Source organism: Micromys minutus (assembly GCF_963924665.1).
Source record: "Micromys minutus genome assembly, chromosome: 30".
In the NCBI taxonomy this organism is placed as follows: Eukaryota; Metazoa; Chordata; class Mammalia; order Rodentia; family Muridae; genus Micromys; species Micromys minutus.
The window spans coordinates 17,670,859-17,695,965 of NC_137965.1; the positions used below are offsets into that span (position 1 = coordinate 17,670,859).

Below are 25,107 nucleotides of genomic sequence, written 5' to 3' on the forward strand. Positions count from 1 at the left end.
TGTACACATTTTGTAACTCCGTGGATTACTAGTGTTCTCTGAAGGAACAGAACCGACAGAATAAACGATGTAGCTTAGAATTCTATGTAGCCTATGGTCCAGCTAATCCAACAATTTATCTAACCCCTAGCAATGGACACTCCGAGAATCCAGTAGTGTTCAGCCCATAACGCTGGCTGCCTCAGCTGGTCTCCAGTATTCACCAGAGAAGTAGGCTCTGGTGCAAGTGAAGGGACGGACTTGCCAGCCCCAGTGAGGGCACGCAGGGAAAGAGCAAGCTTCCTTCTCCATGTTCTGTGTAGAGGCTGTCATCACAAAGTGTGGGCCACATAATGGTGGACCTTCCTCCCTCAAAAGATCTGCTTCCTCTTCCTGTCTTAGAAGATCTGGATGAAAAATCCCACTTCCAAGGATTTAATTAAGAAGAAAGAATCCCTTACAGACGTGCCCAGCGTTAGGATTGAGTTAATGCTTGATGTAGTCAAGTTGGCAACCAGAAACAGCCAGGCTCCTTGAACTCGTGTTTCTCTGTTCCAGCCTCTGAAGTGGCTGACTCCATGCAGATGAGCTCTGGTGATCCACATTTTATTTTGGGATGCCTGTGTGTGTGTATGTGTATGTGAATGTGTAGGTTATAAATCGACCTTAGAATATCTTGCTCAATAGCATCTTCATCTTACTTCCTGGAAATGGGTTCCCAGTGTACCTGAGGCTTGCTTGTGCTATACTAGTTGGCTAATATTCCGATCCCCCAGGATCTGCCGACCTCCACCTCCCAATATTGGACTTATCAATGCTGGTCACAACACCCAGGGTTTATGGCGGTGCTGGGGATCCTGCCCCTTGAGTTAGCTTGGAAGCACTACCGGCATTTCACGGGAATCCAATCTCTCCTTCTACTCGTGTGTCTAGCCATCACATCCCCACTGAATCCCCTGGTAAGTAAGGGTTGTTGTCTTAGTGCAGTCTAATGTATAAAGTTTCCCTCTGCAGATTTCAACTTTTATTTATTGTCAGAAAAATGTTATACATCTCTCATGCTGTTCCCCAAACTCACTATAAAAGCATTTGAAACAATTCAACAGGTGAAGGTGTTTGCTACCAAGCCTTAGGGCCTAAGTTTTGTCCCAGAAGCCCAGTCAGTAGGAGGAGAAAAGCAACTCTTGTAAACTGTCCTCTGACCTCCATATGTAACATGGCACACACCCCACACACACAACACACAAGCATATGCACAATAAAAAAATTTTAAATGTATCTTAAAAACAAGAATTATTTAAAGCAGCTTTATGCAACAAAACTGAAACTTTTAAAAATACACATACATTTTAAAAAATATATTCTAATTTTGCAACCAACCATCTTGCTTCAACTGTCTTGTTAGTTCTAGTAATTTCTCTATGGGATAATATGTATTTTTTTTAAATAAAACCACACACTTCATAAACTTTGAAACTTTGATTCTAAAGTGACGACTAGGCATATATTGAATGGTTGGCCATGGTAGTACATACTCATGGTTCTGGTACTCAGGAACCCAAGGCCACACAGCAAGTTCCCATCCAGCCTGTACAAGGAGACCCTGTCTCAACACAGTAGCAAATTTTGGAACCTCTCAGGTGCTTCCCACTTCTTTTAGCCTTTTATATTCCCATCTGGTCATCTCTGTGTCCTTTTACAAAAGATGATTCTGCTGGTCAGTCTAACAGTGCATTGAATTAGTCCCTTATTTCCAGGAGCCCAGCTGGCTCTTGTTTCAAACCTTGGAGTCTTCAGTTCTTCTTGTCCTTCTGTTGCAGAATTGTTTCAAGTCACACCCACTTAGTAAATGTAATATAGATCTGATTTTCCTGAAGAGGGCTGTGGTGGTTTGAATAGGCTTTGCTCCTGGGAAGTGGCAGTATTAGGAGGTGTGGCCTTGTTGGAGGAGGTGTGGCCTTGTCATTGTGGGGGCGGGTTTTGAGGTCTCCTGTGTTCAAGCTCTACCCAGTGTGGAAGAGAGGCTCCACCTGATTGCCTTCAGATCAAAATGTAGGACTCTTGGCTCCTCCAGCACCAAGTCGGCCTACATGATGTCATGCTTCCCACCATTAAGATAATGAATTGAACCTCTGAAACTGTAAGCCAGCCTCAATTAAATGTCCTTTGTAAGAGTTGCCTTGGCCATGGTGTGATGTCTTTTCACAGTAGTGAAACCCTAACTTTGGTGAGGGGCTCTGCTTCTTTCATGCCGATGGCCTGGAATTGCAAAAGTCTTAAATCTTTATCTTTACTGGAGGGGTTTTGTTTGTTTGTTTGTCTGTGAGTTTTTTGTTTGTTTGTTTGATGTGTGTGTGTGTTCTAAGCAAACTTGTGGGAGCCTCTTTGTGATTTAGACTCTTCATTCCAGATGCCCAAGGTGAGTGGACAGGGCCATATCTTGATATCCTTTGGAAGCTGATATTTCTGCTCCCATTCCTTAGGCGGTGGGCTGCCAGGCCAGCCTTAAAGTTTTAGGTGCCAGGGCTTTTGCCTGTCTTTCACCTTGATGAAATTGTCTGTCTGTTTGTCTGTCTGTCTGTCTATTTTTGTGAAGCTGCTGATCAAACCCAGGGCCTGACACATTCTGAACAAGAACTCTACTACTGAGCTATATCCATGTGTGTGTGTGTGTGTGTGTGTGTGTATACAGTATGGTGCACACACTCCTCATGCAGAGGCTAGAGGTCAACATCAGGTGTGTCTTCACTCATTTTCCACATTATTCTTTTAGAGCGCTCACTGAACTTGGAGCTCACTGGATTAGCTAGACTAGTTCTAATAAGCTGGATCTAATTGTGGGATCATAAACATGTACACGGTGCTCTGCCATTTTTTATAGGATATTGAGAACTCAGGTCCTCATAGTTGTGTGGCGAGTTCTTTTTACTAGCTGAGGCAGCTCTCTAGCCCCAACAACCTATTTTTACAAACACAATTTGTAGCGTCTGGGGAGACGGCTCAGCAGGTAAGAGCACTGGCTCTTTTTCTAGAGGACCTGGGTTGAATTCCTAGAACTCACATGACAGCTCACAAATTCTAGGGGATCCAACACCCTTACAGTAGACATGCATGCAGGCAAAACAGAAATTAATGCCCATCAACTAAAAATAAGCAAATCATTTTTAAAAATGAACACAATTTTTACAATAGTAAGTTTATACTCTGTATCTTATTCAAAGTATCAATGTGCTTATTGAAGAGGGTTTCTGCACCAGTCCACCTGGCTATTGGAACCAAAAATTGTAGAAAAAGAAAAGAAAGACTTAATTATATTTGTCTTTAAAAGAATCCTCCCCAATGGGTGTGATGACAGATATTTTTGACTTCCCATTGGCCTTACTTTTAAGTATTTGGACTCCATATAATGAATATATAATATTTGCTATTTGAAATTATAAATTAGCTTCCACTTTGAAAGGCAATTTTTTGTGAAAATTGGATTAGGGTATCATATTAGCTCGTAGCTCAGAAATGATTATGCCTTCAGTTACTCGTGGGGAGAGGCCATAGTTCCAGAGTCCAAGTTTGACTGTGGAAGGCACTATAGTAAAAAACATTACCGCCTCCAAGGAAATGAGCCTAGGTCATTCCTAGGTCTACATATATTTAACACCTTTTAGCCTTTTTAGAGAAGCTCAGTAAATGGAAGGACAACTGATATCAATTAGAAATGTTCCTATAATGAAAATATGAGTTGTTCAAATAGAGAAAAATCAAATGCGCATCTATCTCCCTTCCTGTTCCTCACTCTTTTTGCCCCTTGTATGTACCGCTTATGATCATCAATTCAAGCATCCTTGAAGTGGGCTGTGTCTTAGACACTCTTCCTGGTGTCGTGATAAAGGGAGAAATTATAAAAGCCAGAAGAAAGGGATGAGACCTCCTAAGGCCTCCTTATGGAGCATGAGCCCTTTTGTGTGGGTGCTTCCTCCCCAGCCCTTCCCATCCCTAATCAATGAGACTCTGACTAAGAGAAAGCAAGGAGGTGGTTGTTAAGTTGTGGTTTGCTCATGCAGGAAAGGGTTAACAGTGGGAGTACAGCCTGGCCACGTGTGATCCAACCCACCTATTGTGTTGAACATAGCACCAGTACCAAATCCAGCTCAGGGTCTATAGGGAGAAGCAAAAAGCCTAGGGTTCCTAAGAGTCTGGCATGCATGGTCCTTGACCTCAGGACATCCTTGGAAACAGAACCACTGGGGACATGTCTAGCTCAGAGTGAGGCCAATGCAGCCTCCCATTCACGGTGGGCAACACCTTTCCTGCATCATTTCATCACATGGGTCCAGTTTTCTTATCCACAAACCAGAGGTGTCTCCTAGCTCATAGGAAACTCTGGAAGATTTGGGGAGGGGTGCAGGCAGAGTCCCTGCATGGGTCCCACACAGCAGGCACTCACTGAGCACAGGCTGACAAAGTGCTGGGTGCCAGGCAGAGTTCAATAAGGAGAAGCTGATACTTGGCAGCCCAGGCTGGCAGGCAGCACCAATTTCACCAGTCCGCAGGTAATAAGGCTGCAGCAGTGGACCAGAGTGCCATTGCCAACAGAAATGGGCAGGTAAGACTGGTCGAGTGGAGAAGCAAAGAGCCTGGGCACAGAGGAGGAGAAACTAGAAGGCTCAATGGCTGGAACCCACGGGGTGTGGTTAGTAAAGCAGTGTACCACTGAGGTGTCTCAGCTACTAGACTCAGAATTGAACTGAATTGAATACAGCAAAGGAGGATGTGCCCAGACTCAAAGTGTCTGTCACAATGTATTTTGACTATACACAGTATTTGCACAAATGAAAAATCAAATCTGGAGCCAGTTAGATGGTGCAGTGAATACAAGCAACGGGCACTACATCTGTGAACTTAGTGTGAGCCCAAACCCAACTCGGTGGAAGGATGGATTCCCTCCCTCAAGTTCTTCTCTGACTTCCATGAAATGATCTCTTTGTTGGTCTCTCTCTCTCTGTCTTTCTCTTACATACACTGAGAGACAGACAGACAGACAAAGAATGTAATTTTAAAACTTTTTAAAAAGTAAACTAGGCTAAATAGGGAGCTTGCCTACTTACCTATTCATGCATGAGACCCTGGATTGGATTCTTAATTAGCATCATAAAAATTTTAAAATAGGAAGGAAGGAAGGAAAGAATAAAGGGGGTGAGGGAGAAAATAGGGGACAGGAAAGAAGGAAGGGGAGAGGGCTGGAGAAATGGTTCAGTGGTTAAGAGCACTAACTGCTCTTCTAGAGGTCCTGAGTTCAAATCCCAGCAACCACATGGCAGCTCACAACCATCTGTGATGGAATCTGATGCTCTCTTCTGGTGTGTTTGAAGACAGCTACAGTGTAATCATAACATAAATAGATCTTAAAAGGGGGGAAATGATATATAAAAAAAGAAGGAAGCAAGCAAGAGAGGGATTGAGGGAGGGAATAGGGGACAGGAGAGAAGGCAGGGGAGGTTAGAGGGAGCACACTGGTCCTTCTGGGAGGCATGGCTCCCATATTGTTCCTCATTCCATCTTCTGTCACCTTCTACTTATAATCATCCTCTAGATACCTTTAAGTGTTTTATGAATATAAACAAATATGTGTTTCTCTTTCTGCTTATTACACATACAGAAGAGAGCCTACTGTAGGCGCTTCGAATTTTTGTTTTGTTGTTGTGAGAGGGTGTCACCTGGCAACCCAGGCTGACCTTGACCTCATGACCCCCACCTTAGCTTCCAAAGAATTGGGATGACAGGTGTGAGCTGCCACACTTGGCTTTGCTTTGACATTTTAAAACTTGACATCTATCTTGGGGTCCAACTCTGTCCTATTAGAAGTCTTAGCTCTAGTTTGTAGCTACACCGTTGGGGGCAGTTTCATGGTTATTTTGAGTGAGCTCTCTGTGACTGAATGCTTTGGTTGTTTCCCACCGTTTTTACTGTTACAAACAATGGCATAAGACTGACCTTGGACATGAGTCACTTTGCTCCTTTATAGGGATGGTAAGAGCTGTGTCCTTGAAGTGAGGTGGTTATTAGGTTTGTCAACAAGGAATTGTAGGATGCACAATGGGGAGCAGAGTGACTGCTGGGTGGATGAATTAATCTTGTCACCTTTTACCAAACATCTTCAATATCTGCTGAACTAGCCCTTGCTCCCAGTAGCCACACTTAAGATGGCCACTCCCACAACTTCCCCAGTAGAGGAGCTCAAACTCTGATTGGTTGCCAGCCTGGTGGGACAGTTGTCAGTTTTAAGTTCACCTGGCCATGTGTTATGACCTGAAGCTACCCTTCCTCCCTCTTTCCTTTTTGAAAAAGCAAACATCAGAGCCCCAGCCATACATGTCTAGACCCAGCTATGTACCCAAATTTGCAGCAACCTGAGCCCAGCTGGTATAGAAAAGAGAGATGAGGACAGTAACACCAGCCTCTGGAAGTCCTGAATCCTGAAAACCTCGTGGCTATCTCTCACCCTATAGTAGCTATTCCTGGTTGTCAGCTTGACTATGTCTGGAATGAACCACAACCCAGAATTGGGAGGCACACCTGTGATTCTGATCTTGAGGCATAGAGGCTATGAGTCCCAGGACACTAAGGCAAGGAGATCTCTGAGTTAAAGGTCATCTGGGACAAAGCAAGTCCCAGATCCAGGCGTGGTGGTACACACCTTTAATCTGGGACACACCTTCTGCTGGAGACTCAAATAAGGACATTGGAAGAAAGTTCTCTCTTCTTTGATTGCTTGCCTTGGGGGACTGAGCATCTGCTAGATCCTTGGACCTTCATTCACAGCTGCTGTTGACCATTGTTGGGGAGTTAGACTACAGACTGTAAGTCATCAACAAATTCCCTTACTATATAGAGACTACCATAAGTTCTGCAACTCTACAGAACCCTAATGTACTCCCCCTGGGTCCTTCTGGTCCCTGTGTGTCCTGTACCACCTATGTCCCCTCCTGGTCACCTGGATTTCTGCTCATGGGCTTACGCAGATCGGTGTTGTGATACCTGGGACATGTAGCTTGCAGTAGAAAGAGTTTGTAAAGTAAATCAGGCAACGAAAATGGAACTGAGACCTTGGCCAAGTCTCTGAGCCAGGAGGCATAGGCCTGGTTATTCTTAATAAACTTCACTGTTATTAGGTATTCATTTAGAAAGACATGTCATTTGTTAGATCATTAAAAGATGACTTTACATCAACAGAGAGGGCATACAGAATTTTAAAAAATGAACACTAGGACATTTTCAATCTTCCTGTTAGAGCAATGACACAGGAGTGTAAGTTTCCTGTGGACTAGAATTCCAGCCATTCTGCCCTGGAGGGAGGGAGGAATCAAGATCACTACCGCACTCCTGTTTCTGAACCTACAGCAACTATACTGTGGGACTAGGTCTGTTTTGTATTGAGACAGGTCTCATGTGTCCCAGGCTAGACTCTAGCTGGCTATGTAGTCAAGGATAGCCTTAAATTTCTGATCCTCTTGTCTCGGCCTCCCTAGTTTATAGTCCTTTGCGTCTGTGCCACCATGTAAAATGTCATCTAAAACATTTAAGAGAGAGAAAACGGGAGCTTGAGAGAGTGATTCTCTAGGTCCCCAGCCCTTTGAGGAGGCTAACTCCTATGAATGGCAGTGAAGGAGGGAGATAGAATAACGGTAAAATGCCATCCTCCAGGAAAGATGTACTTGTTACAATCACGCACAGCTCACAGCCAGGCGCAGGTGAAGGAAGGGCTCAGGGGGTGTCACCCTCACTGCTGAACTATTTGCTACTGATACATCTAGTCCTTCACCTGTGTACTTATGTGTGACGTCACCAGGCTCCAGCGGACAGTCCCAATCCAACGGCACAATGAACCTGGACATAAATGAGTAGGAGGAAGATTGGCCAGGAAGGGAAATGAGAGGGTAGGGGGAGGAAGGTCTTCAGGATGCCATGTGAACACACATGGAACTGTGAAAGACCTAAGTACACTCAACAGAAAAAGACATTAAGTCAGGTCCTGACAGACTCACCAACACCAAGACGGTACCCAAGAGCATCTTATATTTGAATGTCAAAATAAGATGGCCTTATGGTTGAATGAGAAATGTCCCTTATAGGCTTGCATCTTTAAATACTTGGTCCCTGTTAGATGGTGCTGTTTGAGGAAGCCATGGATCTTTTTGGAAGTGTGGCCTTTCTGGAGGACTCCTGTCACTGTGGATGGGCGTTGAGAGTTTATAATCTTGCCCAGGTTCTGGTTTGCATTTTCTGCATTGTGTCTGTGTTTGAGAACATCATCTGTCAGCTTCCTGCTGATTGCTAACTTGTCTTCCCATCATGATGTACTCTCCTGTCTCTTAAACTAAATCAAAAGGGAACTCTTGCATAAGTTGCTTCTGGTCACAGTTGACCACAGCAACAGAAAATGAACTAATGTGGATGATAAAATATATATCTGAAAAATATATCTCAACTTAGAGATGATTATTCTGTTTCAAAACTAATCGTGGTAGCCAGGAGTTGTAGTGTACTCCCATGGTTCTGGGCAGTACTGGCTGAGACTGGGGTGCCAGAAATTCAAGGCCAGTCTGGGTTGTAAAGTAAGGTCCTGTCTAATCTTGTACAGAAAGTGAGAACTGGTCTTTAAAAAGGGGGAGATTAATATTAATAACTTTATTTCTTCATAATGTTTATAAAATAGTAGGATAATACTCCTTCCAGAAGGCTGTGAAGATGTGGGATACCTTCTGGAGTAATTGGGGGAAGGGTTCCAAGAGACACTCAAAACAACACAGACTATTACCATTGCTTTTTGTTACCTACCAGAAATTGATAGGAAGACCCCACATTTTAGTCCCAGAACTTGGAGAAATCAAGTTTGCACTGACCTTGAAGCCTCCATGCTGACTAGCTTTCATCTTACTGGAAGATGCTATGTGGGCTGATGCAGGGGATCAGCTGTGGGCAGCTATGAACCCTGAGAACTGCATCAATGATAGCTTGATAAAACATGCCTGCGGTTGCAACAATGGTATGAACATTATAGGTGTAAACTATTGCTTTTAGATGCAATGCTCTGCTCTGTAGTGGAAAACTCGTGTGCGATACTGTAAATCAGGCCAAGAAACCCATGGCTGGGAGCTCACAGACCTTAGGGGTTAAGTTACTACCATTACTTTTGCTAAATGAGCAAAGTGTCCAACTGTCTTATAGATACACTTGTCTATACCCATAGATTAATGAGGCTCTCAGTTCTCACCAGGGAAACTCCTTTGCGAGGTGGCTGATGGTTAATACGGAGATTCACAACTGGTTAAAGTACAGCTCAGCCATAAATGGAAAAGGTTCAGGAAAGAGGGTAAGAGGGAACGGAAGGGTTGGTTTTTTCTAGGGATGTAACGTCTGGCGGGTTGATGATGCTCCAGTGAACGGCCCCATACTCATGTGTGCATAGGTGATCACTAATAGGTTATTTAAAAAATATATGGAAATTAGGTTGGGAAGGGAACATGGTAGGGGACGCAAAAGGAGCTGGAAAGGGGGAGTCAGGGTAACTATAACAGGGAACAGTGTGTGCATGAAATGCCAAAGGACAAGCAATGTTCTATAACATTCTCTGATCCTTAGCTGAGCTTCAAGCAAGAAACCAAAGTCAATACATCCCAAAGAAGGTAAAGAAAAGGACAGGTGGAACTGAAGGAAAAAAAAAAAAAAAGAAACAAACAAAACACACAAGTTGGAACAGGGCCCGTTTGTAGGAGCAGCCGGGAGAAAAGTCATAGGAGAGAGGGGAAGAACTTGAGCTACAAGGAGAGAGACAGCCACTAGTGGCCCAACTGGTCCTTTTTACCTCTTCTGGTTTATGGGGAAACTGAAGGCCCTACCAGCAGATGCTATTCAGGTCAAAGACTGTTGTGAATCCTTTACAGTCCCTTCCCTGGTTCATACAAAGTCTCCACACACATTGACACTTGAGACCGGCTAATCTAAACAGACCTCCTCTAACTGATTTTAATAAGCAGGAGCTGGGTTATAGTTACAGAACTCTGCCATTTAGAAGTCTATGTAGATTCTCAAGAGACTGGAGCAGAAAAAAAGTCAAGGAAAAAGATGATAGAAAGTGGGCTTTTTCTTTTCTTTCCTTCTTTTTTTTTCTTTCTAGAATTTCAAAAGAAGGTCATTGGGAATCACAGATGAAAAGTTTTTTTGGCAGCCGTAGAAGGTTAGAAGTCAGAGAGTGGAGGGATTTTGAGATAAAATATGAACAAGTGGAACAGTTATCCAAGGAATTTGTCCACAGAAGGTCAGGTGGAAAAAAAAATTAGTAATTGAAAAAGCTTAAGAATCTTCGTTTTTCTAAGTTCACCTTGGGCAGAAAATTTCTGACTTCCACAAATTATCTCAGATTAGTAAAAGGGTCTAAATTACTTAATGGTAAGTGTATCAAAAGATACATTGTAATTTGCAACGTTTTTTTTTAATGAGTTAGTCTCTAGAAAGTGTCCCCACCACTCCCTGTTTTTCTAGCCTTCTCTCGGTCCCTGGATCCTGGCTCCCTCCCTCCCTCTCTCCCTTTACTTCTGCTCCCTAGGTTACCACTTGGGTAAGAAACTTTTATCTGCCCTGCAGCCATCAGTCCTTGCAATTCTTGTAACTGCCCTCAAAGGAGCCATAACCACGCCCCACGCCCCCCACCCTGTCTCTTTTGCCTTAGTGCTGGTGTTGCAGGAGTTACAACCTACTGTCCTATGTAGCTATGGAATCTGGGAATTCACCTGGGCTCCCATATTGTCTCAGTACCTTGCTTCCCCAGCCAAAGATCTACAAACTCGGTGAGCAACAACCCTGTTAAGAAATGGCTAGATACCAGGCATAGTCTGTGCCTTTAATCCCAGCACTTGGGAGGCAGAGGCAGGCAGATCTCTGAGTTCAAGGCCAGGCTGGTCTCAAGAGTGAGTTTCAGGACAGCCGGGGCTACGCAGAGAAAGGCTGTCTTGAAAAAAGAAGGCAGTATTTTTTTGTTACCCTTTTCACCCTCCCCCACTTTTTCCTGTGTGTTGTGTGTTGTCATGTGTGAGTTGCATGTACGTGGTGAATGTGCAGGCATACAGAGGCTAGAACAGGGTACAAGGAACCTTGTTCCTCTGCTACTCTCTGCCTTGCTGCCTTCTTGCTTGGAGATGGACTTTCTCACCATCTCACCAGTGATGGTATCCTTTCTCCCAGTGGGCTCAGAGGCACATGCAGATGGGCTTTCTCACCATCTCACCAGTGATGGTATCCTTTCTCCCAGTGGGCTCAGAGGCACATGCAGATGGGCTTTCTCACCATCTCACCAGTGATGGTATCCTGTCTCCCAGCGGGCTCAGAGGCACATGCTTTACTCTCTATGTGGCTCCTGGGGATTTGAACTTGAGTACCGTGCAATCTCTAACCCACTGAGCCTTCTGTCTACCACTTCTACCTACCGATTCTGCCCACACATAGCTAGGAATGCTGAGAAAGAGAATCATTCATTTATTTACTTATATCAGGAACTGAACCCACAGTATCAGGCTTGACTGGCAAACATTCTAGCTCTGAGCTGTGACCCTCAGCCTCAGGAAATAGAATTGTAATAGAGTTACATAGCTGAGATAAGTACCTGCTGATACTTGTTGAGGGTAAATTTTGTCTTAACAGGACTTAAGTCTCTTAGAGAAAGGAATAAATTCATATGTCTTTAATGGGAAAATTTTAATCACCTTGCAAGAAAGGATAGTTGGGGTTGTTTATAGTATATCAGATTTCCTATAGTATATCTGATTTTTTTCCCCCTTACAACAGGAAGGACATTTGGAAATTAATTCTCTGTTTAATTCCAAGCTATATGTTAAATGATTTATATAGCCTCTCATTTATCACATGAATTAAATAGCATTTAACCATCTTTTCTAACTTTCTTTTTTATCCTTCCTTTCTTCCTTTGTATCTTTGAGACAGAGGTTTCATGTAGCCCAGGCTAGCTTGAACTTCTGTGTAGCTGAGGATGGCCTTGAACTTGTGTATTCACTTCGTGGTGAAATCATAGGGGTGCACCACCAACCTGGGCTTATTCAGTGCTGGGAATCAAACCCAAGGTTTCCTGTATGCTAGGCATATATATCCCCTGCCTAGTATTCCCTGTTTTATAAACACCCTGGTACTCAGATTCTTCAAGGAGAAGTAAGCTGCCCAAACTTGAACGCAGCGCTGGGCTATGACTCTGAGTTCAGCCTGTAGATCTTGGAGAACCTGACGGCTAACATGGTCTGTGTGGGTGGGGAGAGGGTCCCATGCTTGCCTCCTGGCCTGCTTTAAAACTATTATTTTCCATAAACCATTCTTAAATGCCTCTTTCTTTTTTTTTCTTAAATCATTTTTTTATTTTTCAGGGAATTCCACAATGTGTGTGTCATTCTCCTAAACACATCTCTGAGATGAAACCCAGTGGCCTGGTTTATTTTCTCTTTCAGCCTATGAAGGGTATACAAAACAAACAGCATATGGCAAGAAGTTAATGAGATTAAAAAAGAAAATAAGTTCACCTAAAATAGTCTGTGGATTTTCTACATGTGGTGCTGGTCTGGTTTCAAAAAAAACCACAGGAGGTTCTACTGTGCTTCAGAGAGGTGGTTAATATTTTGCATTGTTTTCCCCTTCGGGGGTCAGCCTCATGGAATCAGATGCATTCCTTGGAATGTCCATAAACAAGTATCATGCTAGACACATGCAGGTAGGACTTTATGTGAGGTACCCGAGTGACAAGAATCTGAGGCCACAGTCTGGCGGTGGTGGCACATGCCTTTGATTCCAGCCCTCAGGAGGCAGAGGCAGGCAGATCTCTGTGAGTCTGAGGTCAGCCTGCGTTCCAGGACAATCTACATGGAGACAGAAAGCCTGGCTCAAAAAAACACAAACAAAACAGTCAGTGGACACAGTGGCAATGGTCCTTTGTTGACAAGAGTAATTTACTTGAGGGTGGAGAAGGGAAATCTGACATGGTTCCTTTCCGAGAGCAGCACCTCTGAACACAGTTCACCATTCACGTGGTGATAACAGGTAGACCTGGCCTGTTTGTGTGGATGTGTGCATGTGTGTGCACTAGAGATCAGTTTTGGGTGCTGTACCTCAGTGGTTGCCGACCTTGGTTTTGCTCTCTGATTAGCTGAAGCTGGCCAGCGGGTTCCAGGGACCTTCCTGTCTCTGTCTCTCTGCTGAGGTTCTGAGTCAGAGATTCACCTGTCAATTGACATGTTTAGTTCATTTATTTTGATGGGTTACCTGTGTTTTAGGTTAGGATCTTGAATGTCCCCTAAAGGCGTGGTCCCCAATGTGGCACTACTGAGAGGAAACTTCAAAAGATGAGGTCTCCAGGTCACTGGGGCCATGGCCTTGAAGGGGAGAATAGAACTCAAAACCTCTTCTTTTCCTTAACTTCTTAATTTTTTTCCTCTGGTCAGGAGGTGAGCAGCTTGGTTGATGGAACCCCCCACCCACCCACACACACACCTTGCCAAAGCCCCAGGTGAACTAAGCCATCCCTTTCTCTTTATAAGTTCCCCACCTCAGTTATTTCCCACATAAACTCAGTCTCAGAAATTCCTACACAAAGAGAAGGCTCCCAGACAACAGGAGTTCTCCACTGTGTGGATATGAGCCATGTCAGCTCCCTAGACTTCAAAGTATCAGTGGGGTTTAGAGTCTACATGAGCAGAGTTGGTCAGCAGACCATTGGCAGGTGGGCAGAGGGCAGTGGGTAGAAGGGGTGGATAGGGTAAGAATGGGCTGAACAGTGGTCTCCAAAATTTGTTAACTTGGCTAGGAAGAGAGAGCAGGAAAAAAACAGAGGAGAGACCACCCCTACCTCACCCCTGTCTTTCTACCCTATTACTTCCTTATGCATTCTGTTCCTAAAATCATCAATTCTGAGTTCTCACTGTCTTGCTTAAAGGCCATTAAGCATAGGAAGTTCTCTGTAAAGAGAAAAAGATGTACCACTCTCTGGTGGACTCTGTCCCGTGCCGTGCCAGGATTCTAGAGTTGTAATCAGGGCTCTGGCTAAAACACAGTCCCCACCTCCTTGGCCTCAATTATTAGACCACCTGCACATTAAGGGGCTGATCTTTGGGGCCAGTTTATTTATTTCTACTCTCATGATCTTCCCTGGCTTATCAACGTTACCATTTTTCATTTCTTACCTGAACTCCACCCCACCATGGCAGATAACTTGGAGAGCCATTTACAAAGAGGGCTAAATTTTAAACCTTGTGTTCTCGCCTAAAGTAGGTTAAAGCCAGAGTTAAAAAATGCTCATTGTAGCTCTTGGTTTTAGCCTTGTGATCACTCCAGGCCCCTGTAAATAGATTCCCTGTGAATTCATTTAAAAAGAACAGATCTTGGGGCCTATTAACAAGTGGAAAACACACTTGTATCATATTGACTTTTGGCGGTGACTGTATCCAGGTTTTTGTCATGCAAACATCAAAATAAAATTATTAAGACTGTGTCACTATGTGGTCCTGGCTGTCCTAGAACCCTCTATGTAGAATGTCCTTAAGCTCAGAGATCCACCTGGCCCTACCTCCTGAATGCTGGGATCAATGGTATGCACTCCCACACGTGGCACAACCAACTAATTTTTGTCCTACTACTTTTTAAAAATTCTTGTGATAGACCATCCTGCCAAAACCAGCCTGGAAAGAAACAATCGGGTTCATTTCCATTTACAGTCATGGAAGGACGACAAGGCAGGAGCTGGAGACAGGAATCTGGAGGCAGGAACTGAAGCAAAGCGTTTTTAGTTGAATTTCCCTCTTTCATAATAACTTTGGTTCGTGTCAAGGTGACCAGAAATTAACGACCACACCACAACCCCTGGCAAGACGAACTAACGTTTATGATGGTCTTTGATTATTTCTCACCATCGGAAGATGCTGGAACCTTCAGCTGATGTTGACGGGTGTGAGCAGGACTTGGTAGGCGGGGAACCTGAGCCCTGGGACCTGACCTCAAATCTAGCTAGCTCCGGTTCTACAAGTGCAGTCTTCCTAGCAGTCATTGCTTTTCTGTTCTCACCCGGGTCTGCAGTCAGTACCCCCACCGACCTTGTTAAGAGACTGCAGGTACTGTTAGAACAAAAACCCTGATGTAATTAGGCCTGCTGGACCAAGTGTGGCAGCCACACCTTGAAGTAACTGCTCGCTTTGATTTCACCTTCTTTTTAAATGGTCAGCCCCAGGCCTTTGGGGGAAGGGAGGACCAGTCTCACAGCCTCTAGCAACCACAATTAATGCCCTCCTAGCACCCTGAGCCTTTCTTCCCACAGCTGTCATCACTTGGCAGTTCTGTTTGTTGGCACGATCATCTGGTTAATGTAGAGCAGGTCTGGTCAGTCATTTCTCCGTATTGCTTTCAATGGTGGCCTCAGGGCTGCCACCACTTCGAGGCAGGTTACCCTTGGGCTGAGAATGAATGGGTTTGGCTGGATGCTCGTCATGGTTTATATTCAGGGAGAGGAATCTTTCAGCACTCATATCACTTTGAAAAGACAGTCACCAGCAGCTTAAGACTCATCTAGGGGCTGGAGAGTCGTCTCAGTGCTTAAGAACACTGGATGCTCTTCCAAGGAACCCGGTTCGATTCCCAGCCCCTATATGGAGGCTCATAACCATGTATAACTCCAGTTCCTGGGGGAGGGGAGAGCTGATGCCTTCTTCTGAACTCCCGGGGCACCAGGCATGAATCTGGCGCACAGACATACATGTAAAGCAAACACTCATAGGCATAAAAATAAAAGGAAAGGGAATTTATTTGACTCATCCAAAGATACAGGAGAGAGGTCACAGAAGTTTCCATCTTAGAATAATATGGTGCAATGAGAAATACTGAGTTTTGTGGAGAAACAATTCCTCGAACATTTTTTGGGGGGGTATGAACCAAGAGGGAAAGTCCTAAGTCCCTCGGCACTTACCAGGACAACCGGGAGCCTGCTACTATCCTTTAAAGGTAGCCATTGGTTTTCACAGTGGAGCTGGGCACAAAGCAATTGAATATCAACAGTGAAAATGAGGAATGTACCACATTAGTGCATATGGCCCATTTGGAATTCATTTTTGAAACAAATGGCTTGAAAAATAGCTTTATTTTCAAGGCCCATATGTACTATAAAGCAATTAATCACATCTGTGAAAAGGACCCGGAAGGCCCTTGGATTGAGCCACAGAAACTTCTCTGAAAAAACAAACAAAAAACAAACAACAAAACAAAACCAAAGGATTCGATGGGACCCCCCCAAATGACTCTTATAAGTAGTTATTATACATTATATCAAATATATTTACTAGCAAAGTATTTATTTTTGAGGAGTCAATACAAGCTGCAGTTCATCAGTGAGAGGAGCCATTTGAAACACAGGAGCAATCGATGGGAGAATGCACTGCTTTTCCAGTAACGGGGCTTGAACCCAGGGCCTTGAACATGGTAGGCAAGCACTGTACCATTGAGCCATATAACCAGACTTTTTCAATCTTTCAGACAGGGTCTTACTGAAGTCGCTTCAAACCTGTGATCCCTTGGCTTCAGCTTCCCCAGTAGTTGGGGGCGATAGAGTTGGGGTGATAGGCATTTGCCAGCACTCCTGGTGAGGAGCAAATGTTGAAAAACAGCAGGAATATTTCTGTAATTCTCAACAGTGGTAAGAGGAATGAAGGCGGACATATATGTCATACAACAGTTACACACTAGGCTGTAATAAAAACATTTATTACACATCAATCAAGAACGCAGAGAGCTGATAAAGTACAATGCATTAACATGCAGTAAAGTTCCTCCATGGTCCCCCGGCCACTACCGTTTCCAGGGTCTCTGGAGACAACCGGTGCTGGCCTAATGGTAAACTGGTGATCTTAGTGTCATAGGAGCCATGTAGATGTGTTAGATCCCTGGTAGGGGCTGCCATCCACAAACAGCTGAGTTAGGTGCCCTGGGGTGAGGAAATCTGAACCCAGTTCTTCACTGGTCAAGTCCCCTGGACATTAAAGGGCTCACTCCAGTGGGTTGTTGGTACATATATTCATAGTTGATCCCTGTTTAGGACTAGGCAAAGGTGGCAAGGTTTTCTTTTCTGGATGCTGCGTGAAGTAGATTCTAGGCAAGTCTGTTGAACGGTCTAGTGTAACTTATCCCCAGACCGTCTACTGCGCCCTCTTTAATCTCCTCAACAAACAGAATGCTGCTCCTGTTGGCCAAACCATTTAAAAATATTTGTTGTCTATTCCTGTCTGTCCCTCTCAATTCCCTGTCCCAATATCTAATTGTTTAGCATTCTCAATTTACAGGCCAGTGATAATTTGCATAACTGTTTCCAATCCACCGCAGTCCAGCCCATACCCTTGCCGACTCAGTGTTATTCACGGGCTAACGTCTAAATCTGAGTAGTGAAAGGGACGATTGTTAAAGTCCCTGACCAAGATCAGTAGGGAAATCCCATTAGCCCCATTCATTGCATCTCTCATAAAATCTAAAAGGAAAGCAAGTATCCAAAGCCTTATTCTTTAATAGTTCTTATTTGTAAAACCTTGACGGGGCTTTATCCCAAATTGCTTCCAAATTACAGAGAGAATACTGAGAAATATGACGGGCAGTGAGTCGTGATCACTTCAGTCGCCGAGTAAACAAGGAGAAGAGTAAAATGGGCTAATCTGAGAGCAAACAGTGCGACGGGCCTTGGAGAGGCAAAAGGAACAAACTGTGGGATTCTTAAACTACCATCTGGCTCAATTTGCGTTCAGCGGGCAAGTTGAAGGGACTTTCATTCAGCGCCCTAAAACTTATTCAAAAAGCGCGGTATTTGAATATTAATATTTTCATATAGTCAGAGGGGAAAAAAGAATTCCTTCTGTGATAGAAAGGCATGTTTAACAAAATAATGGGTAATCCTCTGGCTACACAGGAAGGGCTGCGGAGAACCCCGTGGGTGGGAGGCTGGCTGGGACCACAGCGCGGTCAAGGCCACCAGGAGCTTCCCATCCTTAAGGCTTGCAGTGACAGTAAAAAACACAGGTGTCACTAGGGCTTGAACTTTAGGTAGAAGAGGTGTTAGATCAAGGAACTCATTAAGACAAACTCAAGGCAGAGATTTCTACTGCTTTATGACAAAAGCCTGAGCTGCCATGTAGGATGGTTCAGAAAGGAAATAAGCTAGGGTTGAAACTGTGCTTTGCTGAACGGTGAGCTGGTTTCATTATTGTGAAACAGACCCCCCTCCCCACCAACTACCATGTTCTTTATCAAGCATTGGGGCTTTACTGGAAACTTTAAGACACTTCTGTCCTGTTTTCCCAAAGTGTGCAGGGTAAGCTGGATACAGAGGAGTCCATGATTTACCCCAGCTAAGACGAGTTCAAAAGACAGTTTAGGGTCCCTCTGTGTAAAGACAAAACCAAGTCCTGCAGGCTTTGTGTTCCTGTACTCCTGTGGCTGCTGTGCCTTCTGTCTGCTTTTAGGGTGTGGCATCTGCCACCGGGGAGGAAAAAGTGGCATGTGTTGTCCTTTATAGCAGGTTGATTTCCTGGTGCTGGGAGCCTCTATTTTATTGTCTCTTGGTTCCACGCTTTCAGGTGACTTGAAGTTAAATGAAGTTTCATTCACATAATTTCCTTTCTTTCTTTCTTTTTCACTTTCATGGTTTTGACATGAAAAAAGAAAATATTTCTAAGAAATAGGCTAGAACTGAACTTGGTGACTCATTTTCTCTTTTAGGCATGGTTGTGAAAATAAGTCACAACATATGGCTTGTCTGAATTGACTTTGATATATTCTACTTGTTTGGAAAAAAATGCACTTTTATGATTATATGTATATATTTAGTTTGGCTGTAAATGTCTAAAAGCATAAATATGTAATCGATCTTAGAGTATGTCGATAGACATATACACAAAACAGGCATAGATTTTGTGTATGAAAAACTTTGAGAATCCAAAGTGTGGTGCATCCCTATAATTAGCACACATTCAAATATAGAAAGGGAAGATCTAGGGGGAAAATGTCAAAGGCACGGTAAGAAGACAACATTAGTGTTCTCCTGGCAAAAACCAAAGAATGACTTGGCATAGACTCACTTTATGGCTGTTACTCCCTCACACATGGATGTATACCCTGCTTTCCAGCTGTTTCTTCGGGATCATGGACTGTCTCTATACTTTATAGTGACCCTTGGGTATATACCTGGTTCTCTCCCCAACCCCCACTCTGCCCCCATTTAGTCATTACTGCACCCCATTCTAAAGTTTTCTATTTAGCCATGTAAAATATTTACACTTGGCCTGGTAAACAACCACAGCAATTGACATAAACTAAAATAGTTTTTTTTTTTTTTTTTTTAATGAGCAGCTAAAGAATGATTTTGGAAAAGTACAGTGCACCTGAATCAGCCTGAATTCTGGGGAAGCTGTGGTTTCAAATGCTTTCTCTCAACACAAATCAGTCCACCCTAGCACAGCTGAGCTGTTGCTTTGGTTAAGAAGTCTGGATACCAGAGGCAGTCAAGAGGTTAGTCCATGATAATAATGTGTAAAACACGATCCTGCTAAAACAATAGGCACCTTTTTTAAATGGGCAAGTACTGCATATTTCTGCTTTGGGATTAGACTGTTTGCATTATTATTGATTTTATGTTTATTAAATACATCTATTTGGTTTTGTTTCCCATTACTTAGAAATGAACTCATATCAAGAGGGTTAATTGCACACATTAACCTCTGAAATATGATGAAAGGCGTCGTGTAGATTTATGAAGACCCAAGATAAACCTTAGCCGTCGCTGGTTTTGCACCAATAGTTGAACGTCTCCTGAATGCTGTCTGGAGCTAACACTACACACTCGGGGGGACACCCAAACGCATTATAAGAAAAATACTCCGTAGGGAATGCTAGGAGTTTTCATACCTACTTACGGTGCCTTTAAAGAGAGTTATATAAACATCACCTTGGGGACTGGAGTGGTGAATGCTAAGCAATTATTGAGCGCCTGCTGTGTACAGGGCACAGCAGTCTTTGCGGCTTAACCTTCACTTAAGTCTTTCCTAATTTCTCAGTTGGATGAAGTTGTGGGAATTACGCCGATGGCCTGAAATCCAGGCGCAGAGGCCAAGGCTGTGAAAAATTACATAACTCCTGAGAGAGACGGAGTGCTTTTGCCTGGCATGCCTAAAATGCTTCCCTTCTCCACCGGCTCCTCACCACCTCTGAGGTCCAAATAGACAACTTTGCTTCCCAGCCCCTTCTCCCTCTTTTGTCTGCTCGTCAGACTCGTTTTCCACCTTCGTAGCGCTCCCTTTAGACGCGAAAACAAACACAGGGCCGCGGGTTGGCAGGGAGACCGGAGGCACGAGGGGACCGAGCAGCTTCGGGGCCCGAACGCCGGCCGCCGGTCCCCCCCCTTCCGCTCCCCCGGGCCGGGTCTCCCGCGCCAGGCCGGGCGAGGCAGTGCGAGGCGAACCGGGCGAGCGTGCGCTCGGCGGCGGCGCCGGGGGCCGAGTCCAGTCCGCGTTTTGCGAGTGCGCAGCAGCCCTCGGAGAGAAGCGGATAATAGTTGCTCCGGCTCGCTCGGCTCCCTCACGCCGCGCTGGGCCCGATTAGGCTCAGGCAAGTCGTGCATTCTCTCCCCCCCTCCCCATATCCGGGTTAGAGAGGGGGGAAAAAAAAAGAGCGAGAGAGAGGAGAGCGAGAGTGAGGGAGGGAGAAAAGTTTCATTGCAAGCGGAACTAAAAAAACTTTCCGCCGGTCCAGGCCGTTGCGGGCGCGAGCCCCCGAGCGCAAAGGCGCGCCCCCGGCGGGCGGCCCGGGGCTGCGGGGAGGGGGGGGGCAGGGCGCCGCGCTTCCCCGCGGGCCGCGTGGATGCGCGCAGGAGGGGCGGCCGGCTGCGAGTGGGGACATTGTCTCCCCCCACCCCGCCCGGCCGCGCCACGCCGCGGCGATCATGGCCGCGCGGTCAGCAGCGGCGGCGCGGGCACGGGCGGGCAGCGGCGAGCGGCGGGCGCCCTCGGGGCCGCGGCCGGCGCCCGGGGCCCGGGACCTGGAGACGGGCGCGCGCGGCGCAGTGGCGGCTCCGGGCCCCATACTGGGGGGCGGCGACGGCGGCCTGAATAATGTGCACCACCACCCCCTGCACCCCCGTCACGACCTGAACATGGCCCATAGCGCGAGCGCCGCGGCGGCCGCCAGCTCCAACAGCGCGCAGAGCGGCGGCTCCGAGGCGGCTCTCAAGGAGGGTGGAAGCGCCGCCGCGCTGTCCTCCTCCGCCGCCGTCGCGGCCTCTTCCTCCTCGGCGGGCCCCGGCTCGGCCATGGAGACCGGGCTGCTCCCCAACCACAAACTGAAAGCCGTTGGCGAGGCCCCCGCTGCACCGCCCCATCAGCAGCACCACCACCACCATGCCCACCACCACCATCACCACCATGCCCACCACCTCCACCACCACCACCACGCACTACAGCAGCAGCTAAACCAGTTCCAGCAGCCGCAGCCGCCACCACAGCAGCAGCAGCAGCAGCCGCCGCCGCCGCCGCCGCCGCCGCCGCCGCAGCAGCAGCATCCCACTGCCAACAACAGCCTGGGCGGTGCGGGCGGCGGCGCGCCTCAGCCCGGCCCGGACATGGAGCAGCCGCAACATGGAGGCGCCAAGGACAGTGCCGCGGGCAGTCAGGCTGACCCTCAGGGCCAGCCTCTGCTGAGCAAGCCGGGCGACGAGGACGACGCGCCGCCCAAGATGGGGGAGCCGGCGGGCAGTCGCTATGAGCACCCGGGCCTGGGCGCGCAGCAGCAGCCCGCGCCGGTCGCCGTGCCCGGGGGTGGCGGCGGCGGCCCGGTGGCCGTCTCGGAGTTTAATAATTACTATGGCAGCGCTGCCCCTGCTAGCGGCGGCCCCGGCGGCCGCGCTGGGCCTTGCTTTGATCAACATGGCGGACAACAAAGCCCCGGGATGGGGATGATGCACTCCGCCTCTGCCGCCGCCGGGGCCCCCAGCAGCATGGACCCCCTGCAGAACTCCCACGAAGGGTACCCCAACAGCCAGTACAACCATTATCCGGGCTACAGCCGGCCCGGCGCGGGCGGCGGCGGCGGCGGCGGCGGCGGAGGAGGAGGAGGCAGCGGAGGAGGTGGAGGAGGAGGAGGAGCAGGAGGAGCAGGAGGAGCAGCGGCAGCGGCAGCAGGAGCCGGAGCTGTGGCGGCGGCGGCCGCGGCGGCGGCGGCAGCAGCAGCAGCAGCAGCAGCAGGAGGAGGAGGCGGTGGCGGTGGCTATGGGGGCTCGTCCTCGGGGTACGGGGTGCTGAGCTCCCCGCGGCAGCAGGGCGGCGGCATGATGATGGGCCCCGGGGGCGGCGGGGCCGCGAGCCTCAGCAAGGCGGCCGCCGGCGCGGCGGCGGCGGCGGGGGGCTTCCAGCGCTTCGCCGGCCAGAACCAGCACCCGTCGGGGGCCACGCCGACCCTCAACCAGCTGCTCACCTCGCCCAGCCCCATGATGCGGAGCTACGGCGGTAGCTACCCCGACTACAGCAGCTCCAGCGCGCCGCCGCCGCCGTCGCAGCCCCAGTCCCAGGCGGCGGCGGCGGCGGGGGCGGCGGCGGGTGGCCAGCAGGCGGCCGCGGGCATGGGCTTGGGCAAGGACCTAGGCGCCCAATACGCCGCTGCCAGCCCGGCCTGGGCGGCCGCGCAACAAAGAAGTCACCCGGCGATGAGCCCCGGCACCCCCGGACCGACCATGGGCAGATCCCAGGTAACCCCCGCGCCCGGCCGGGCCTGCTTCCGCCCGGGCCTCGCGCCGCGAGCCCGACTTTCTTTCTTCGCCGGGTACTTTTCCCGGCGGTTGGCGGGGGTGGCGGGGGCGCGGCGCCGCCAGGCCGGGACCGGAGCTGGCGGGGCCTGGGAGCCGGGCTGCCCCGCGCCCTCGCTGCGCGCTGCGTGCCCGCGCCAGGCCCGGGACGGGACCTCGGTGTCCCAGGCCGCGCCCGCCCGGGGAGGGCTCTCCGGGCAGCGGGCTCCGGGGCCCGGCCTGGCTCCGCCGGCGCCCACGGTGTGCCCCGAGTGGGAGCGGGGAGACAGGAACTTTCTCCGGGCCCCGGTCGGTTTCTCATTCCCCTTGCGAGGTAGAGGTGGGGGGAAAAAAACCGAGGTTAGCTTTGTGACAGCCGTGGCTGGTGGAGTTTGGATGTTTACCAGCAGGAATAAGACCCAGATTTACAACGAGGCGGAGGCGAAATATTGTAAAATAACATCGATTCGTTCCTAAGAATAGCCGGGGAGAGATCCATTATGGGGCTAAGGGCTCCTTGGAAGGAGTCACCTTCAACCGGGAGGCGATGTTGAAGGAATATATTCCGGTTCGATGGAACTTATTTTGATCATGGTTTTTAGACTTTCCCTTTTTTATTCGGCAAACCTAGTAAGGTAGTAGGCCAGTGAAAATGGATCGTTCTGGGTCGTATTTGTGTGGATTTTCTTGATTTTGCTGTTGCCCAAGTCCTACAGCGTTGTTAGGAAGAGTCTTGCGCTCTGGCTGTTTCTTGCTAGTAGGCTGAACCTAAAGACTGACTTGATGTCTCCTTTGCAAGGTTTGGAATTTGAATTGTGGAGGTAAACTGGCTGTAATAGTCTCCAGACAGCTGCCTCTGAGTTGACATCTAATCTGCCATCTGATTGGCTCCCCTCTCACCATTGGGCATTTAGCACTGCTGATGTAAATAGAAGTGCGGAGCAGTACAGTCACAAAAATTCCTGACACAAATAATAACTGAACTCTATTCCAAGCAGATGGAAGGTTGAATACTATTTAAAGCTTAAATAGTTAGGAATCACAGTTAGTAATAAGAGGATTGAATGCTGAGAAATATGCTGTTGTCCACTATTGGGCATTTATAAAACTCGGGTCTTAGATGACAATCTTACAATATGAACGTTACATTTATCTTGGACCTTAATTGTGGACTGAAGAGCATTGGGAAATAATTGATGTAAATATTGGACCAGTTTGAGCTTCGTAAGGCTTTTTTTTTTTTTTTAAATAAAAGTCTGCTTTCTACAGATGTAATTGAATAGATTTTTTTATTCTACCGGTTTACAGCTTAATGCATTAAGATTTCAGTATTCCGAAATGCTATAACATTTCTTGCCGATATTTAATTGTCTAAAATCAGAAGAAAGCTATATAGTTGGTGATTCTTAATTAGCTTAAAGCCATAATAAAGCCAAGCATTTTTAGTGATTTGTGTTCTCATAATTGCGACCATTTTAAGATGGTCATGTGAATGAGAAATGTAACTTAGATTTGGTACATTCTAAAATCTGTGAAATAAAATTAATTTTTGTAGAGACCAATTGACCAAAAGAAGCAATGAATATTCCTGTGAAATGCTAAAAATAAAAAATCTCCTTTTGATTTGTAGCAGATAGAAATGCCCCCTCAAATATTGTTTTTTTTTTTCTTCCTCCTGTTTTGTTAGGCTAAGTAATGTGAGCTTTATTCAGACTGATTGTGAATCAGAGCAAGGATATTTAGAGCAAGTTGTACTGGGTACTGTTTCTTCCAAATAATTTTTCTTCTGTGCACGTCTTTATGCTGTGAAGTTTTGTGATGTTTCCTAATCTGCTGGAAGGTAATAGCAGTGTTCTTTTATTTCCCTCATTTGTTTTTAGGGAGGTGTGTTTTAAAAGTACTTGTGGTGGATTTGAGAAGAGATTTGGTTGGACCTGATATTTGCTACTTCCAAGTCTACACGGTTCACAGAGTTCTACTTCAATAATAATAATAATAATAAAAAAATCCCTGTTCTTGATGGAAAACTCGTGGTTTCAATTTTTGTTTTCCATCTAGACAGTAAATGTGGAAGAGAAGTCCATGTAATAATTAAAACTTCTCATCTTTGTAAGCTATGAAGGGAGGAAGCTAGAGGCAGATGTAGGTTTCTATTACTTTTATTTCTTAATGGTACCAATCATTGTGCGTTTTCTGTTTTCCTGGAATGAGAGTGTTTCCATTATGGCCCCAGTGGCCCTTGGGAATAGCTTTTTTTATCTCAGAAAAAAAAAAAAAAAAAAAAGGAC

At 46.8% G+C, this 25,107-nt stretch overlaps 1 protein-coding gene and 1 pseudogene across 2 annotated transcripts in view; both read left to right on the top strand.

Moving 5' to 3' along the window:
- Nucleotides 1–20,646, top strand: part of LOC308439815 (small ribosomal subunit protein bS16m-like) — a 32,784-nt pseudogene extending 12,138 nt beyond the window's left edge. The window contains exon 2 of the transcript in view: nucleotides 20,315–20,646. The product of the transcript in view is annotated as a small ribosomal subunit protein bS16m-like (transcript). The remainder of the gene's footprint in view (nucleotides 1–20,314) is intronic.
- A 582-nt stretch (nucleotides 20,647–21,228) lies between these two features.
- Nucleotides 21,229–25,107, top strand: part of ARID1B (AT-rich interaction domain 1B) — a 333,380-nt gene continuing 329,501 nt past the window's right edge. Inside the window, exon 1 of the mRNA XM_080941684.1 lies at nucleotides 21,229–22,783. Coding sequence (XP_080797810.1) covers nucleotides 21,353–22,783 — 1,431 coding nt within the window. The 5' untranslated portion in view covers nucleotides 21,229–21,352. The remainder of the gene's footprint in view (nucleotides 22,784–25,107) is intronic.